The 20,104-nt window shown below is 33.8% G+C and overlaps 1 protein-coding gene and 1 long non-coding RNA gene across 2 annotated transcripts in view; one reads left to right on the forward strand and one right to left on the reverse strand.

The window, feature by feature from the left end:
• LOC141545863 (uncharacterized) overlaps positions 1 to 1,323 on the reverse strand; it is a 16,820-nt gene extending 15,497 nt beyond the window's left edge. The window contains exon 1 of the long non-coding RNA XR_012483160.1: positions 675 to 1,323. This is a non-coding gene — a long non-coding RNA (uncharacterized LOC141545863). The remainder of the gene's footprint in view (positions 1 to 674) is intronic.
• Positions 1,304 to 20,042, forward strand: HAUS3 (HAUS augmin like complex subunit 3). Its single transcript, XM_074273160.1, has 6 exons — positions 1,304 to 1,576; positions 9,778 to 9,857; positions 11,881 to 12,951; positions 14,553 to 14,992; positions 16,916 to 17,144; positions 18,264 to 20,042. The coding sequence occupies exons 3-6, from the start codon at positions 12,037 to 12,039 to the stop codon at positions 18,495 to 18,497; spliced, it is 1,818 nt and encodes a 605-aa protein (XP_074129261.1). The 5' UTR covers positions 1,304 to 1,576; positions 9,778 to 9,857; positions 11,881 to 12,036; the 3' UTR covers positions 18,498 to 20,042.
• Positions 20,043 to 20,104: the final 62 nt, after the last annotated feature.

Here is a 20,104-nt window from a genome sequence, read left to right on the forward strand (position 1 = left end):
AGCTCTTTTTGTTGTAGCTAGAAACTGGAAGATGAATGGATGTCCATCAATTGGAGAATGGTTGGGTAAATTGTGGTATATGAAGGTTATGGAATATTATTGCTCTGTAAGAAATGACCAGCAGGAGGAATACAGAGAGGCTTGGAGAGACTTACATCAACTGATGCTGAGTGAAACGAGCAGAACCAGAAGATCGCTGTACACTTCAACAACAATACTGTATGATGATCAGTTCTGATGGGCGTGGCCCTCTCCAACAATGAGATGAACCAAATCAGTTCCAACAGAGCAGTAATGAACTGAACCAGCTACACCCAGAGAAAGAACTCTGGGAGATGACTATAAACCACTAGGTAGAATTCCCAATCCCTCTATTTTTGTCGTGTTTTTGATTTCCTTCTCAGATTATTTTAACCTTATTTCAAAGTCCAATTCTTTTTGTACAGCAAAACAACTGTTTGGACATGTATACATATATTGTATTTAATTTATACTTTAACATATGTAACATGTATTGGTCAACCTGCCATCTGGGGGAGGGGGTTAAGGAGGGGAAAATTGGAACAGAAGGTTTTGCAACTGTCAATGCTGAAAAATTACCCATGCATATATCTGGTAAATACAAAGCTATAAAAAAAACAAAAACAAAAAGAAATTACAGACAGGATACCAACCCATCTGGGAGTTCCCTATAGCAGCTCAGCCACAGTTCCTGGCTGTGAGGTGGTGTTTTTCACATACACGTCATTGTCGCCCTTTTATAACAGCGCTTGGACGGACAGTCTCAGAGGCCTCGTGGGGTTGGACAGATCCTCGTTCATCTCAAAAACCTCCAAAGGGGAGCAGTCTCGCCGCCGCTTCCGCTTTAGGAAAAGACCGAGCTACGATCGGAATCATAGCGGCTGGGAGGGCGAATTTATGTAAATATGTAGGAATTAGGGCGACGCGAGGAGAGTTAAAAAAACAAAAACAAAACACGACCTTCTTTCCCTCTGCACGTGCTCTCTTCTCCCAGTCTCTCAAACCAAGCAGCTTATTTTTTGGTCTGGAGAACGATTGCGCCTGCGCAAAAGTCGAGCGGGGCATAGTCCCCCCCCCCCCTTTTACGATTGCGCAGTTAGACTTCTCCCTCTTCCCTTCCATTTGCTCTTCTCTGCCCTCCCCATCTCTTTTCCTCAATATGGTTGCGCGCGGAGCTCAGACTTCTCCTCCCATCTCCAAGTCTCTCCGGCGGCGCGGCGTGCGTGCGTACATACGGGCGTGCGCGCTTTCTGGGCTGCGCCTGCGCTTATCGGTCGGTGTCGCCTCGTTCCCGTGAGGCAGTGCGGGCCGGAGGAGCGACTGCTGGAGAGCGCGGGCTTTGTGAGGGAGTGAGTGGCTCTAGTTGCTGATGTCGTGTTTGGCGCGGGACTGAGGCTGGTGGGCCCCGGTGCTTCTTTCCTCACGGGAACGGTGAACGCCTTGTTCCGAGGCAGCGCTGAGCCGGCAGCGGGGCCTTGTCACTAAAAACCTGGAGACCCCCGGAAAGACTATCCTAAGGTCCTGTCAGCAAACATTTATTAAGCGCCTGCTGTGTGTAAGTGCTGCCCTTTCTCTTAACTCCTTCTGGGTGTCGGAATTGGATTAAAAAAAAGGTAAAAAATCAAACATTTCCCGCCCTCAAGCAGCTTCCACTCTCCCTAACGCCCCTTGGCTCTGTGCTGTTGAACGTTTACTGCGGTGACTGAGAGAGAGGCGTGAGTGATAGAAGCTTATCGGATTGGAGAGGAGGTGCTGGCAGTGACCGCCCCCATGCTGAGTGACAGCTTGCGGAGTCCGCGGCAGCACTTCCTGGTCTGCTTTTCCCCTCCTCCCCAACCGGCCTAGAGAGGATGCGAAAGCTTGGGGTGCAAACTGGGCATGTGCGGGGGTCCTTCAGGTAGAAGGGCGGCCTATTTGGGTTTAAATTTTATAAAAGCCACATTTATGCTTGATAAAATATTTTCCCTATTTACAATTTTTTAAAAACATTTTTTCTCCATTTAAAAAAATTTTTAAAGTTTAAAATAATTTTTAACGTTTATTAATTTTTTTTAATCGTACTTCAATTTTTTTTCCCCTGTCATGGAAAAACTGCCTTAACTAATTAGGTAGATCCCACTCCTTTAGGAGATATGGAGGTTTTGTTTCTGGAGTCCTTCTGGACGGCTCTTTATTTTATGTATTTATTTACTTTTATGTTATAGCTTTTTATTTACCAGATATATACCTGAGTAATTTTACAACACTGACAATTAGTTGTCAAGCCTTTTGCTCCAACTTCCCCCCCCTTCCCCAGATGGCAGGTTGACCTATACTTGGACGACTCTTTCTGAAGCGTATTGGTGAGGGGATTCCTGCCCACGTGTGAGCTGACGTCAGCTTGCCACGTCATTCATTGGAGTTGGAGTCACTCTTGAAACTGACTATTCCAACTCATGTAGATCTGTGTGTCAGCAGCCCTGCCTGCTTTGAGCAAGGTTCTGACGGAGCCAGGGGTTGGTAGTAAGAGGTTTTTAGACACTAGAGGAAAGGTGTTTGTTGTTGTTGTTGTTGTTGTTGACGACAGAAAAAATATACCCTCTGGAGGGTAGGGCCCTGCCATTTTCTATACTGTAGTTTTGCAGTTAAGACTTGGCATCTTGTTCTTAGAATGTTTGATTGAGTCCAGTATTTATATTTAAAGAATATAAGGGTGATAAGGTATGAGAAGTCTTTATAGATGGGGGGGACATGAATGATGAAGAACACATTTATTAAGTATTTAATGTGTCCAAAGGAAGAATCTAGGTATTGATGTACATAAGAGCAAAGAAAACCTGAGTGCAAACTTTTTTTTTTTTTTAAATAAGGAAACTGAAATCAATCTTTTAAAGTTGGGGTAAGGAAGATCAGAAATTATCCTTTAAACATTCTAATTTCACAGACCACTGATTTTTGTGACTATTCGTGCTGTGTCCTATTATTCTAAAATATCATTAAAATCTATTTAATTTAAATAATATCTTCCTCTGGATTCCTATATGAATTCTTAGCCTAGTGAAGTAGGAAGCACTCGTATTAAAGATAAGGAAACTCAGGTTCCAAAATGGCTAAGATCACAAAATAGGAGAGATGAACATTGGTTCATGTAATTTCTTTGAGACTTACTATTCTCATCATATCACCAGGTGATATCTAAAGAATCTTCAAGTCCAAAATTCTAATGATCCTCTTAATTCTTAAAGGAATACAATTGTTCTTCTGACTGTTTATGGGACACTCCCATTACCAGGTATGTTTAGATAGTTGCTCAGTGAATATATACTCACTATACATGCAGCTTGTGTTTTTCTCCTTGTGATAACATTGCATTTTTGATCTATTAGGTTGTGTTTAGGTTTGCTTTTTTTTCTCTCATTGTTATGAGACAATATTATTAAATCAAATCTTTGAAAGTTATAATTCTGTTTAATTGTATCTTCTGGTCTCTTTGATCAATTCCTCTCCCCTGCCCTCCTTTTAGTCAGTATACTAAGTTTATAAGTAGCCAGTAGAAAGGAGCAATAATTGGAAATGACATTGCAAAAGAAAACCTAAAAGACAAGTACAAATCATCTTGAAGATCAAAGGAGCATAATGTATAAATTTTTTTTTTATCATATATTATATCCTGGTAATATGTGCTGAATCAACAGAAGGTTCTTATGTCAGGGTTCTGGTCCTATGATATATATGTGAATTCCAGACAAATTCCAGACCAGACATGAAAGAAGATGTTAATAACTTTGAGAAGATTTTGAAGTGTTAACTATATCTTTGAGATAATTTGGATATCTTCCATCTGAAACCTTATAAAAATGAGACCTCAAAACTCTTTCCCCCTTCCATCTCTATATTTCCATTTTGCCTCGTGCTCCTAACTCTAATCCATAGTTGCATGAGTAGTATTTTCTGCCTCTTCCCTGGCTGCCCGCCTTATTTTACCATTCCATCCCCCTATTTCCATGTTACTGTCTGTCTCTGTATCCCTCTCTGCTTTTTATCACCTTTGTCTAGGCCTTATTACAATGTGATTGCATCCCAGTTTTCTGCTGCCAATAATGGTCATTCTGTGTGAATATCCAAAGAACAGATTATGCATACCCTCATTTCAGAATTTTTTACATTAATTCTCAATTCAACAGATCTTTTCCCCCTTTAAATAGTAGGGATGGAAGCCATTGAAAAAATTATATGACTAAAAGATTAGAAAAGATAAATTCATTCATTTAAAAAGTTGTCTGCTTTTTGCATGTCATTGAGATGATATGGTGGAATCAAAGAATTTAGTTTGTTTTCAAGAAATTTACTTTTTTTAGGGAATTAAACATATACATTAAAAAAAGTTAAGATATAAGGCATTTTGTGATTAAGGGCCAGGTGAGTGTATCCCACTTATCAGGTTCTGAAAGATCATCATAGTCTCAGGGCTAGAAGGGATCTCAGAGGTCATTGGTTCTGTATCTGAATGAACAGAGATGGCAGAAAGAAAAATCTTAAATACAGAAAAATCTCTGAAGGCTTCACAGCTTTGTCTTTCCCCATGGAAGCTTTGCATTGTGCTTTTTCCATAATTTGTAATGTCAAGTTACTTTGTAATTTATGATTTTTTTTTTTTTTTGGATTTGTTTTAGCATGGTTAACTTTGTAAGCTTTGTAGAGCTTCTGTATACAGAGGCAAATTCTGATACTCTGATAAAGGCACATAACAGGTGTTGATCTATCTGCGTTGATTTGCACTGAATGACATTTTTCTGCTTGGAATTCTGTCTGATCCTTTTTTAAAAATCATATAAAGGAATTTTCATACCATTTAAAGTAGTAACATTTCCCCCTATGAATTCTCCTCATATAACACTGGACTTGCCTTCTTAAGCAAGATCTATCTTCTTTGTCGTCAGGACTTTATTGATCCTTTTCCATTCATTAAATGGAAGCTTTATCAGACAAAGGATAGGTAATGTTGCTCTAAAAGGGGGGAAGGAGGCCCAAGTAGTTCATGAACAGAACAGTTTGAACAAGAGGATAAATTTATTTTTTCCCAGTAGTCAGTGGGCCTAACAATTTGACTGAAAGGTTTGGTTTACATTCAGTCAAGTTTATGTCCATTGTACTAAATAGATGCTCTATAGATACATTTAGTCTATAAAGTTCTGGACCTTTGCTCTCCCAGACGTAAAACTATATTATAAAGTAGCAGTTATCAAAACCATTTGGGACTGGCTAAGAAGTAGTTACCCTGGGCAAGTCACTTAATCCCAATCACCTCAGCAAAAAAAAAAAAAAATTGGAATAGATTAAGTACACAGGACAAAATAATCAATGACTCTAGTAATTTAGTATTTGACAAACCCAAAGACCCCAGATTTTGGGATAAGAACTCACTATTTGACAAAAACTGCTGGGAAAATTGGAAATTAGTATAGCAGAAACTAGGCATTGACCCACACCTAACATTGTATACCAAGATAAGATCAAAATGGTTTCATGATTTAGAAATAAAGAGTGACATTGTAAGCAAATTATAAGAACAGATCTGTGGAGAAGGAATGAATTTGTGGCCAAAGAAGAGCTGGAATTCGTTATTGAACATAAAATAGATAATTTTGATTATATTAAGTTTAAAAGTTTTTGTACATACAAAAGCAATACAGACAAAATTAGAAGGGAAGCAACAAACTGGGGAAAAAAAATTTGGCATTGAGGGGTTCTGATAAAGGCCTCATTTCTTGCAAGTTAAGACAACTCTGAGATACCACTACACACGTGTCAGATTGGCTAAGATGACAGGAACAAATAATGATGAATGTTGGAGGGGCTTTGGGAAAACTGGGACACTGATGCATTGTTGGTGGAGCTGTGAAAGAATCCAGCCATTATGGAGAGCAATTTGGAATTATGCCCAAAAAGTTATCAAACTGTGCATACCCTTTGATCCAGCATTGCTGCTATTGGGCTTATATCCCAAAGAAATACTGAGGAGGGGAAAGGGACCTGTATGTGCCAAAATGTTTGTGGCAGCTCTTTTCATAGTGGCTACAAACTGGAAGATGAATGGGTGTCCATCAATTGGAGAATGGTTGGGTAAATTATGGTATATGAAGGTTATGGAATATTACTGCTCTGTAAGAAATGACCAGCAGGAGGAACACAGAGAGGCTTGGAGAGACTTGCATGAACTGATGCTGAGTGAAATGAATAGAACCAGAAGATTGCTGTACACTTCAATGCTGTATGAAGATGTATTCTGATGGAAGTGGATATCTTCAACATAAAGAAGATCCAACTCACTTCCAGTTGATCAATGATGGACAGAAATAACTACACCCAGAGAAGGAACACTGGGAAGTGAATGTAAATTGTTAGCACTGCTGTCTATCTACCCAGGTTACTTATATCTTCAGAAGCTAATAATTAATGTGCAACAAGGAAATGGTATTTACACACATATGTTGTATCTAGGTTATATTGTAACACATGTAAAATGTATGGGATTGCCTGTCATTTAGGGAAGGGAGTAGAGGGAGGGAGGGGATAATGTGAAAAAATGAATACAAGGGATAATGTTATAAAAAAAAATTACTCATGCATATATACTGTCAAAAATTTATAAATAAAATAAAAAAGGCCTCATTTCTAAAATATATAGAGAATTGACTCAAATTTATAAGAATTCACGTTATTCTCCAATTTATAAATGGTCAAAAGATATGAATAGACAGTTTTCAGATGAAGAAATTGAAACTATTTCTAGTCATATGAAAAAGTGCTCTAAATCACTTTTGATCAGAGAAATAAAAATCAAGACAACTCTGAGGTACCACTACACATCTCTCAGATTGGTTAAAATGACAGGAAAAGATGATGACGAATGTTGGAGGGGATGTGGGAAAACTGGGATACTGATACATTGTTGGCGGAGTTGTAAACTGATCCAACCATTCTGGAAAGCAATTTGGAACTATGCCCAAAGGGCTATCAAACTGTGCATACCCTTTGATTCAGCAGTATTTCTTTTGGACTTATATTCCAAAAGATTTTTAAAGGAGGGAAAGGGACCCACATATGCATAAATGTTTGAAGCAGCCCTTTTTGTAGAGACAAGAAACTTGAAATTGAGTGGATGCCCATCAGTTGGAAAATGGCTGAATAAGTTATGGTACATGAATATTATGGAATATTATTGTTCTATAAGAAATGATTATCAGGATGATTTCAGAAAGGCCTGGAGAGACTTACATGAACTGAAGCTAAGTGAACTGAGTAGAATCAGGAGATTGCATGGCAGTGCATGGCAACATGGCAACACGGCAACAGCAAGATTATATGATGATCAATTCTGATGGACATAGCTCTTTTCAATAATGAGATGATTGAGGCCAGTTCCAATGATCTTGTGATGAAGAGAGCCATCTATACCCAGAAAGAGGATTGCGGGAACTGAGTGTGGTTCACAACTTTGCTTTTTCACTCTTTTTGTTGTTGTTTGCTTGCATTTTTTCTTTCTCTTTTTTTTTTCCTTTTTGATTTTTCTTGTGTAGCAAAATAATTGTATAAATATGAATACACATATTGGGTTTAACATATTTTTAGCATGCATTTTTAACATACTTTTAACACATTGCCATGTGGGAGAGGGGGAGGAGGAAGGGGAAAATTTGGAACACAAGGATTTTCAAGGGTCAATGTTGGAAAAATTACCCATGTATATATTTTGGGAAAAAAAACTTCAAGAAAAATAGTTATGGGCTTGATTTTTTATAAACTACATATATCTTAGCTTTTAATAGCATTTTATAGTTTTCTAAGGACTTTGGCCTTATAGCTATTGTTCCTAATAACATAACTGTGACAGACTGCGAAGGAATAATTATTCCCATTTTATAGGTAAGGAAGCTGAGGTAGAAAAAATGCTTGACTATTTTGAGGTCATACAGCAACTTAAGTAACAGAAATCAGGACTTGAATTAGAGTTTTCTTACTGAAATTTAGTGAGCTGTCCATTACAAATTCTTTTGGAGAGTTCTTGGATGATGACGATTGATAGTGACAGGAATAACACACCATGTACTGTCTTTATTTTCACAGATATGCTTTTGGGATATTTGAGCATAATAAATAATTGAAGTGATAGCTTAGCCACTTTATTTGCATAATTCTAAATTGCTTTTTAAAATGATTGTATGCCAGCACCAACAGGGTACCCATATGCCTGTCATTGTACAATCCCTCCAGCATACTTTTTTTTTTTTTTTGTCATCTGCCAATTTGCAGGATGTTAAGTAAAAACTTAGGGTTCTTTTGATTTGCATTTATCATTATTAGTGATTTGGAACATTCTTTCATGTGGTTGTTGATACTTTAAAAATTCTTTTGAGAAATATTTGTTCAAATCAGATTCTTTGATTACTTATCAATTGGGAAATGGCCATTGATTTTACTTAAATACACACAAATACATATGCACAACTGCTAATTGTTTATATGTCTTAGATACTAAACTTATAAAAAAATTTGGTACAAAGATTTTTTTCCCCCATTTGACCGCTTCCGTTTATCAACTTAGATACATTAATTTTGCTATGTAGAACCTCTTTAGTTTTATATAATCTAAGTTGTCTATTTTATCTTTTGTAATTGACTCTGTTCCTTGTTTGGTTAAAAATACATTTTCTATCCATGGATGCGAGAGGTATATTATCTACTTCTCTTCTAATTTTTCTAAAAAACAAAATAATCTTTATGTATCCATTTAGAATGCATTGTAGAATATTGGGTAAAATATTTGTCTAAACTTAATTTTTCTCAGACTACTTCCAATAGTCTTCCAATGTTGCCAGAAATTTTTACTAAATGGAGAGTTCTTTCCTAAGTATTTTACTTTCCATTTATCAAACATTGGGGCGAGTTCCATTGTTTCTGATCTTCCCTTGTGTTCCATTTGTTTCCTTTGTTCCATTAATCTCTTGTTTTTTAACCAATACTAGATGGTATTGATAACTACTTCTTTATAATCCAATTTGAGATCTGGAAATACTATTTCCTTTTCTTTCTTACCTCTTCATTATTTTTCTTGATATTCTAGATCTTTTATTTTCTCCAACTGAATTTGGTTACTATTTTTATTAAGTTATATTAAGTATTTTTTTTTTTTTTTGGTAATTTGGCTGGCATGACATTAAAATGTAAATTAAATTTGGAGGTATTAGCTCAGTTCAGTCAAGAATATGGAATATTCTTCCAGCTATTTATGTTTTTAGGAGTAAAATATCACTCGTTAAGAAACTTTTTCTCTAGGGCTCCTACATTTAAATATAATCCAGATTCAGCAGACAAAGGAGAATAAATTTCTAATATATAAACATCATAATGAGGGGAAGGGAAAGGCCTTTAATTATGATATATATGGGCATATATATGCATGTATATGTTTTTAAGCAAGCAGTATCAATTAATTTACACTTCCCAGAGGAAAGACTGCATTTGCAATTACAGAATTCTAAGAAGCAAACACATCCTTTGAAACAGTGAAAGAAAGGTCATATAGACTGTGAATAAGGAATTGTAGAGTGAATTGGCAGGAATAATTTAAGGGTCCTTACAATAGGTTTTCATAGGGAGAATATTTAATAGCAACCAAAAACCTTAAGTGAGAAATTCTTCAAGAATAGTAGATTAGAATTATTTGAGTAGCCAAAAAACAAAAACAGCACTAAACCAATTTTTTTTCTTTTACAGGGATTTTTTTTTTTTTTTAACCTGACGATATCTACAATGTGAGAAAGCACATTTGTAGAAGTGACAATTCAAGACGAAAGGTAACCAGTTTTGGGATATATTTTTTAAGCTATAGTATGCATAGATTTCATATTAAGTTTTAGTTTTAGGTGCTATAGTTGGCATTACAAATTTATTTTTTGTTATATAATTTTGCTAAGATCCTTAAGGGCTTGAACAATGAACAAACACAACGCCCAAATTCTAGAAGTGGGTATGGGTTCATTTGGGGTGCTAAGATATGATATAGGATTGCTTATATTTTATCTCAATAGGAATTAGAGATGAAGAGGTAAAAGCTGGGAAAGTAGGATATGTGAGTACCTCAGAAAAGCAGAAGATATTTAAATATGTTACTCAAACAAAGTTGAGCATCCCATCTCTCCTGATAGCAGAGCTTCTTGTCCTTACATGGAAAGCATTTAACTGTTTGTTTATCCCTGTCTCTTACAAACTCTATTTTCTCTAAAAAGTCCATCTAATTTGTCATACCTTCCCCCTCTCCCCCCAGTCCTCAAATTCCTAGGTTCCATATTCCAACTCTGTCCCTCTACCTCCAGTTACATTGTATTTACTTATTTGTATACACAGTTTTTTTCCTTCCTTATAAGTAGAGTTCTTGAAAGCAGTAATTATTGATTTGTGGTTTTTTGTTCTCAATTCTTGGCACAGTGCCTTTGCATATAATAGGAACCTAGAAAATGTTTGTTAACTTTACTTTCATGTACCTTCTTTAACTTCTTACATGTCGATGAAAAAGTTTTATTCTAAAGGGTTTTAGGAGACATCACCAGTTCTTTCAGAATGTAGGGTTATGAAAATGTGTTTTTGTGTTTTAGTAATTAGCACCATTTTATAATACGTTTGTTTAAAATAATGTGCTTTTAAAAAAGGTTTCAAATTCCTGGATTATTCATATTTATAAAAGTTAGTCTGCATCTCTCTATAAATATTACACACCAGTATTTTAGGGATACTGATCCTGGGCATAAGTAATTTTTGGAGAGCATGTTGAATAGTAGTATCTAGTTTTTCCAATGCCTATTGTAACATTTAATTCAAGGTTTTTGTTATTGTTTTTGTCATTTTAGGGAAAGGGTGTGGGGAATGATACTTTATATAGTTTGGAATGATAATGTATAGGATCTATAATCATGAATTTAGGGGAATTTATAGTCCAAATCCCAAACTCTAATAATGCTGTACTATAAAACTCAGGCAAACTTTTTGGCCATTTTTTCCCTGGATAAAATAAGTTTTTTGGTTTCATAAATAAGACTCTCTTTGGTAGTGATTTAAGCTCCTACCACTAGGTGCTGAAGATAAAAAGACAGAAGAGAAGCCTCTCCCTTCTGCCCTCAAGGTGCTTAGATTCTACTAGGGAGATAAATATACACAGGTAAATAGATACAAGGTATAATTTGAAGAGGGAACTCTAACAATTGAGGGAATCAGGAAGGGATTCTTAGAAGTGATAAATATGAAACTTAGGTGAAAATTCACTTTACATTTCTACCTTAAGAGACCACTTAAATTGTTTGAAAAAATTGATATATTTTACTCCAAAATCTAAATTTTTGACTGGAATGTAATGTAGATATTGGGAGCTGAAATGGTTTGTGTCAACTCTCATACCCTTTAACATCATTATCTTTAAATATCTAGATTAGATTATAATACTACTGTCACTCATATTTGTATATAGAATTCTGGTCCCTATCTACAATTCCCAAGAACTATTTTTATATGCATTGTTAATGGTAATTTATTTTATTGGTAAATAGTTATAATTGGTAAATTTGGTAAATTTGTTATAGGTAAGTAATGCCCTCAATTATATTTTTACTCCTCAGTTAAATTTGAGGAAATTTAGACACATAAGATGAATTTAATTTGGGAAAACTGCATCCTTGAATTGCTTTATTCTAATTTTGAGTTTCATTTGAGTTTTTATCCACTTTGTGAGGTAAGTAATAATATAAAAACTATGCTATTAATACACATATTTATTTTGGATATCCAATCTACTCATTTGTGATGTAATACTTGCTTTTTTTTTCATAGGAAATACTGTAGTTTTTAAGAAAAAAATTTTTTTTTGGTCTATGGATTAAAAGTGAAATCAGTATCCTGTGTGCTTGTTGCTTGGATTTTTTTTTTAAAGCATATAAATCAGAATAATAAAAAACATTCATAATAAAAAGTTTTGTCAATTAAGACATGAGTTGTGGAAATGAGTTTGTGGAAACTTTAAAAAAAATTGGTTATCCTAAGAGTGATAATCTTAATGGAGAAGATTTTGACTGGTTGTTTGAAACTGTTGAAAATAAACCTTTTTTGGAGTGGTTGTGTAGAAATGTAAATGAACGGCATGTATTGACTGAAAAAGAACTGCAAGCTTTTAATACCCTTCAAAAATCTGGCAAGCCCATCCTAGAAGAACAAGCATTGGATGAAGTACTTAAAACTTGTAAAATTTCTGATCTGAAAACATGTAGTTATGAAGGAATTGAGTTAGAAAAATTAGAGACTGAAATCCAAGCTCTTCAGAAGTTAAAAAATCTAAAAATTCAGCGTCGTAATAAATTTCAATTTATAGCTTCAACAAATAGTCATAGATTATTCCAATTAAAATCTAAAGAAGAAGAAGTTACTAAAAATCTGAAGGAGAGTCAGGGATTTCTGAATGCTGTAAATACCAAAATAACTAATCAACTTCAAGATCTCATTGATGGAATTGAGAAATTAACATCATTCTTTGATTGTTCAGAGACAAAACAAGGGACAACTCCTCCAGTGTTTTTATCTCAACTTGCTTTGGAAAAATACTTAAGCCAAGAAGGACAAAGCACAGTAGCATTAACTTTGTATACCAAAAAGCATTTCTTTCAAGGTATACAGGAATTAGTTGAAAGTTCAAATGAAGAAAATTTTCAGCTTTTTGATATACAAACACCATCCAATTGTGGTGATGATGATAATGAAGCCCGTGAGGAAAGGCGACATGAGATGTCAAGGCTGCAGCTGGCTTATATTTGTGCCCAACATCAGTTAATTCAATTGAAAGCAAATGAATGCAGCCTTCAGTCACGTATAAAATGGGCAGAGGAGACACTTCAAACCCTAGCAAGCAAGGTAAGGTGAAAAATTAATCTCATTTAAGGAGAAAAATATAGTAAATACTGTTAAATTACTTAAAAGGGGAGATAATTGTGTTTCCTTATTGCCAGTTTTTCTAATGAATAACCATGATGTGCCAGTATTTGAAAATTTTACAGTAATCAGATTCTTAACTTCAAAAATCAAAATTCAGATAAATGTGTTTTAATAAAGGCATGGCTATTACTCAATCTTCTGTTGGCTAATTTTGATATTTTATAGATATTTTTATTTTTATATGGTTATAGTGTATATATTATTTGTTTTTCTTTTCTGTGCTTCACATTATGGAATATCTTTTAAAAAATTTTAAGCCCCTCAAATTTATAATTTTTAATGGTCCTGTAGTATATTCCATCATATTGATACACTAGAGCTTACTGAACCATTTGCAAATTATTAAACATTTAAGTAGTTTCCAGTTCTTTTGTGATCAGAAATGACATATGTGTCTGTGTTTATACACACACACACACACACACACACACTTTTTAGGATAATTCTTTCACAGTGTATTCTCTTTTTTTCCCCCTGGTGTATTTTCAATAAAGATTATTGGACCAAAGGGCATGCCTATTTTTACAACTCTTCTGTACCACCAGTTTGTTCTCTAAGGAGATTCTATTAATATACAATTATTAATAATATTTATAATATATTATATATAATTATAATATTATATAATAATAATTAATAATATAATAATATACAATTCTACCAGTAGTATATGAAAATGCCTACCTTGGGCACTGAATTTTATTGATTTATTTTTACAAAGTGATCAACAGTTAATTACTCTTTATTAAGTCTCCTTTAAGTTTCATCAATTTGAACTTTACTAATTTGAAATTTATGAACATTCAGATATGGCAGTACAAAGGTAAATACCTTTTTTTTTTTTTTTTAAAGAGTAGTGTTGATTTTTAAAATTTTTTATTGTATATTGTGGGTTGTCTGTTGTAGTGATCTTTGTTATTTAGTAGTTGGGTATATAGGTATATATTTACTGGAAGTTTTTATGTGTTACTGTTTTTAAGATAATAACTTTATCCAAAAACATCTAGAAAAGGTTCTAATAATGTCTGTCAAAAAGTAACGTAGTCAGTTAATTAATGTAGGAGACTAGCTCTCCTGGAAAGTTCTTTCGTCACTTAAGAGAACAAAGTTTTTAAAAATGTTTAGCTAGTTTCTATTTTCATATGATGAGTGTACTGATTACAAAGAATCATCTTGACAGACCTTGTTAGTTATTAGTTTATAGTACTACTGTATGTATTAACAAAACAACTTAAAAAGTAATTATTCAGTATCAAAGTAGCTTTTTCTCCAATTCCATATTGTTTTTCTTTTTGACTACTCTATTTTCAGAATGCATGACTTTTGGTAGGGGAGCAGATATTAGCCTTTGTAATTATATTTACTTTAATTTAATATTAAAATTAGTTTCCAATTCATTTCATACATCAAGTGAGGGGCATGGGTTGAAAGTCAAAATGGAAAAGAAGTTTAAAAAATGTTTGTTTTTGGAGTCCTTAAAGATTTATAAGTATTTTGCCTTTTTTTTTTTTTTTGTTCAGACTATTGGCAAAGAAGATGTAGAGGCTAAAATTTCTAGCTTTAGCAGTGAGATACTAAAACTTGAAGAACAAATCACCCAACTGAAAAATAAAACATTGCCTACTGTGGTCAAAGAAAATGCTCAATTACTGAATATGCCAGTTGTAAAGGGGGATTTTGATCTTCAGCTTGCTAGACAAGACTATTATACATCAAGACAAGAATTAGTTCTTAATCAGCTGATAAAACAGAAGGCATCTTTTGAACTTCTGCAGCTAGCATATGAAATTGAATTGAGAAAGCATCGGGATACTCACCGGCAACTTGAAAACTTGACTCAAGAACTTAGTCAAAGTAATACTATTCTGCATCAACGATTAGAAATGTTAGCTGACCCATCTATATCTCAGCAGGCCCATCCAAGAAATACTATTGATGCCAAGGATTGTTCTACTCATAGGTATGTGTCATGATTATACTGTCACATTGATATTTGAAGGGACCTTAGGTAGCAAACATTGGGATTATATATTCTCTTTATCTTTAAGTTAATGATCTGGCTGAATAGATATCTGCTATAGAATATTACTTGTAGAAAAAACTCTGTTCTTATGAGAGGTAGCATGATAACATGTATAGAGAACTGGCCTTGAAATCAGTGTAACCTGATTTTAAGTCTTATCTCTATGTGACACTGGATAAATTATAAAGCTTAAAGACCAGTGCAGTTGCACAGATAAAAATGTCATTGGAACTATTTAACAAAATATAACACAACATAGTTAATGTTAATTTGTGATTTTCTAAGTAAGTATGAAGCAGGATGGATGAAGCGATCCCTTTTTGTTTGAGTTTGACACCACTGATCTAGGCAACTGTATAAGAGGTTTCAAAGAAGTTATGACTTGCATTGGTAGAAGGAGTTTACTTACCTGAGAATAAGTTATACCATTGGAATTAGAACAGATATCCCTGTCTTAAATTGTGCCATCATAAACTCTCTGTGTGTGTGTGTGTCTGTGTGTGTGTGTGTGTACACAAGGAAGAGAGAGAGTGTTAGATTTTCTCCAAGGCTTTTATATCCTGCTCTCTCATGAGCCTTAAGAATCAATCTCAATGCTCTCAAAATTGTCACTGATAGCATGAGAAGTATGTATTTTGGTCGGTCTAGTTCAGCTGCTTATTCTTTCTTGTTTCTCTTCTTCATGTTGGAAACTGAGAACTGAGATTTTAAGAGTCCAAATGTAAGTCCATTGTAATTGATGGTGAAGAGTTTGTAATAAAAATAATGTTAGATCATTTGCTTCATGGAAACTGAAAACATCTTGAATGATTTAGAGCAAAGCATTGTTAAATTCTACCTTAGAGCTGGTCCTTTTGCTAACTGGTTGGTTGATCTTGAACAAACTACGTCTACTTTTTGTTTCTCATTTTCCTTCTTTGACATGTTCTCTAAAATCCCTACTTGCTTTTAAAAACTAAAAAGCCCAAACTTCAAAACAAATTTTCTTTGAAAGAGTATTGGACATCTCTTCCTAGTTAAAGAAGTGGGTTGCTTTTGTTTTCTCTTATATTCCATGTAACAAGAAGTACACTGTCTGGGAGTGGACTTTGTGTGTGCTTCATTGAAACTTATCTTTTGTACGGGATTGTGTTGTTGAGTTGTATGGGATTGTGTTGTTGAGTTGTATTCGATTCTCTGACCGCCTTTGGTTTGTTTGTTTGTTTTGGCAAAGATACTGGAGAGGTTTGCCATTTCCTCTTCTAGTTTATTTTACAGATGAGGATATGAGGTTTAGTGATTTGCTCAGGGTCACATAGCTAGTAAATGTCTATCAGGTACTTAAGTCTTCTTGTTTCCAGGGCTGGTATTTTATCCACTGCTCATGCAGGAATTAGTCTAATTTTTCTCATGAAAGAACAGTTCACTTTATTATATCTCAAAAACCAGTTTGTCTGGGATAGGATTAATGATAACAACTCAGATTTACATAGCACTCAAATTTTTGCAAAGTATTTTCATCATGTCCTGTGAAGTTAACCAAGTATCTTATCCCCATTTTTTAAATGGTGAAACAGGCAAAGATTAAGTGATGGTGGACCTGTTGTTACATAGTGTTTGAAGAGAGATATAATTATATCTAAGATTTGGTGGAAAATGGAAACCAGTATTTATGTATTGTAATTACTTAGAATAGTGTATCTGAGTAGTGTAATGTTATCTTGATTTAGTAATGATTATCTTGATTTGGTTTGATTCAGTAACAGATACATTGATTATTTTAAAAATATTCCCTGATACGATGATCTATGTTTAAGAAAATGTTGACTTTACAATTGTATTCCCATTAATCAGATAATTTTTTTTTAAATACTGATTTAGGCTTTATGAACTTTTAGAAGGGGAAAATAAGAAACAAGAGTTGTTCAGAACATATGAAGGCCTGGAAGAAGTGGCTCAAAAACTGAAGCAAGATGTTTCTTCTGTACGAGATCAGTTGACAATAACTGCTCAAGAGCATGCTCTCTTTCTGTCCAAACTGAATAATGATGTGGATATGCTTTGTGATACTTTGTATTGTGGAGGAAACCAGCTTTATCTTAGTGATCAGGTATGTGTTTGGCTTTACACAGGACTATGCATGAAGGACCTTAACATATGAGAATCTAAGAATATATTGCAAAATAATTGTGATGAATCATATCAAGTCCAAAATGATATATTGAAGTATAAGTTTAACATTTAAATATTGAGGGAATATAGGGTAAAAGAAATCATTGTGAAGATGGTCAATAAACAAAAATTTTTTCTCAAGATTTGAGAATTGAATTGAATTGAGAATTGAGCTGAATCTAAAAATTGTTTATAAATATGAATTGAAAAGGTAACAAGGATATTCTGGAATGTAAAATGGAATAAATTATAGATGTATAATAGAAGAGAATGAACAAGTTTAGTGATGGGGAGTTGAGAGTAAAGGTGGAATAAGGACTTATCAATAGGAGACACTGCATGTTTAAGCTGAGGAGTTTTGACTTGATATGTGTAAGGAGATCTTGTTAGACTAGAATTAACTGGCAATTAGAGCTTTCCAAAAATGGAATGAGTTACCTCGGGAGATGTCAAGTTACTGGTCATCTTTGGGCATTGTAGGAATACTGTATGAAGGATTAGGTTTTAAGGAGACTATGAACCTTTAAGACCCTTTTCATTTCTAAGGTGGTGTGATTCTGCATAATTATTTTCATGGCAGTAAAGAGTTTAATTGAAAGTAATAGGTTGCTATTATGAAATACTTTTAATAAGTATTTGAAAAAAGGATTTGCCTTGGATAATTCATCAAATAGATAAACCATTAAACTTGGAGTTGGGAGACTTGGTTTCTAAGCCTAATTTGCCACTCTCTCTCTCTGTGGTTTTGAGCAAATCATGCAATACATGAGCCTTAACTGTTCTTAAATTTAAGATACAAAGGTTAAAAGTAATGAACTCCACGGTCCTGTCTAGCTCTATGTTTCTAGTATGTGAGCCTCAAAAGTTGACTAATCCAAATCAGAGCAAATTATAATCAATGACTAATTTTGACTAAGTACTTGTCATTAAAAGTAGTTCATACTAAAAAATTGTGGATCTATGGTTAAGTCTTTAAAATTGCTTCCCTTTGAGTTTTGTAATATTAAACATTGTTTCTAACCTTTATATAACTGAAGTGTGTATATTTTTCTTTTAGGAATTAAAGAAGCAGTTTCATCAAGTTGACTCTCATTTGAAAAAGCTAAATCATCTGCTTATGGATATTCTTGCTAATGTAAAGGCAAAGAGAAGAATTTTGGCAACTGATAAACTGTATCAAATGGAACGAGAATTATATGTATATTTTTTCAAAGATAAAGAATATTTACAGAGTATTGTGGAGAATTTAGAACATCAGTTAAAAATTACAACTATGGGTCTTGAAGATTGAAAATCAGATATTCAATATTATATTCACGATATAAAATGTGTACTATTTTTACTTATATTGGGAGGGGCAATTACTTTGTTTCTCCTTATGCAACATGCTTGTCCAGAGTACCAACAGCTATTAGAAGAGCTTTTGCCTTGTCAAAGGAGATCAGGTGGCCTTTCTCTGTTTTCCCCCAAGGGGGAAAAAAGCATTCAGTTACATTGTAATGGTAATGTTATAATGTTCAATTAGATTTCTTTAGTCTCTCATCTTGTCTTTTTTAAATGGAAAAGTTTAAACATTTAAAATAATCAGAAGATTATACAAGTCAGCATAATAAAGATGTCCCTTGCTGTATACAATACTACCATTTTTTTAGTTGAATGTGAGAAATTTTCATTTATCGAATCTGATATAAAAACACCCACTGTAAGTATAATAATTACAGTTCCTTTTTGGGTAGCATTTAATGATTTACAAAATAATTTCCCTATAGTATTTCATTTGATCCTCATATTATTATTGAGGAACGTAATACATAGCATTATTATTATCAATCCTGTTTTGTGGATAAAAAAATTGAGGCAATGAGAAGTTGTGACGTGGCCAGGAGTTGTGGTTAGTAAGGAGTAAGCTAGGTTTGAAGGACTAAACCCAGGTCTTCTGGCACTAAATCCAGTTTTTACATACTAGCATAACTTCTTCTCATAGAATTTGGGAATATGCTGAAGTTGAAGAGAAGAATGCAATGTTGGTAATTTAGCACTGGTGGTGATAAAATATTCTCTCATTGTATTTATTGCCTTAAGGACTAGTTGCTGTTATGTAACTGTTCACCCTTTATCATAGGGAAAAGGATTTTGGGACACACACATTTTGGCTTCTTGGAATTGATAGAACAGTATAGATATTGACAATATTCTTGTGGCTTATGACAGGGCTCCTGAATAAAATTTAAAAAGCCATATAAGGAGATCTTCAGACAATATATATTAAATTGTTCTCTCCTTTTATCCATTCTATTGAAGTGAAATTCAATATATAGTGTTGTTTTTTAAGGGATACCAGTATAGCATTTTAAGCAGTTAAAATCTAGAAAACATTTAATATTTATGTGAGGTCCTTTAAGATAATTCAAAGGAAATTAGTCATCATCACAGATACTGAATACTCACTTTTTATATTTATTGGATTCCTTATTGTTTTATAGATTTCAAGTAGGCACAGTCACAATGTTCAAGAACCTATCTTACTTGCTTTCATTGTCTTTAAGAATATTCATTATTTGTTTTTAATCTGGAATAATAACATAGCTCTTTTAGTTTATTTTTAGTCTTTATGGAATTGTTGATTTATAAGCTGTAATCATGACAAAATAGGATAAAATCTGGTTGGTATGTGTAACACTTTTAGCCTGAATATTTTTTTGTTACTATAGTAGCTTAAATTGTTAACATTTTAATCAAAATTAAATAAGTAGATTTGTGAACCTAATCTCTTTTGAACAGTTATAACAATAAATCTTGATATCCCAAATCAATAAATGCTATCCCCAAATTTAAAGTAACTTCTGTCCTCTCTAGAAATCTTATAATTTTCCTAATTTTATTTCCAGTTGTGTTCTC

Source organism: Sminthopsis crassicaudata, chromosome 6 (genome assembly GCF_048593235.1).
Source record: "Sminthopsis crassicaudata isolate SCR6 chromosome 6, ASM4859323v1, whole genome shotgun sequence".
NCBI lineage: Eukaryota > Metazoa > Chordata > Mammalia > Dasyuromorphia > Dasyuridae > Sminthopsis > Sminthopsis crassicaudata.

Bases quoted from the DNA above. Each gene is read 5' to 3' on its own strand.
- HAUS3 (XM_074273160.1), top strand. From the start codon at position 12,037: ATGAGTTGTGGAAATGAGTTTGTGGAAACTTTAAAAAAAATTGGTTAT. The intron at 12,952-14,552 runs GTAAGGTGAAAA...TTTTTTGTTCAG, and splicing joins TTCAAACCCTAGCAAGCAAG to ACTATTGGCAAAGAAGATGT. The intron at 14,993-16,915 runs GTATGTGTCATG...ATACTGATTTAG, and splicing joins AAGGATTGTTCTACTCATAG to GCTTTATGAACTTTTAGAAG.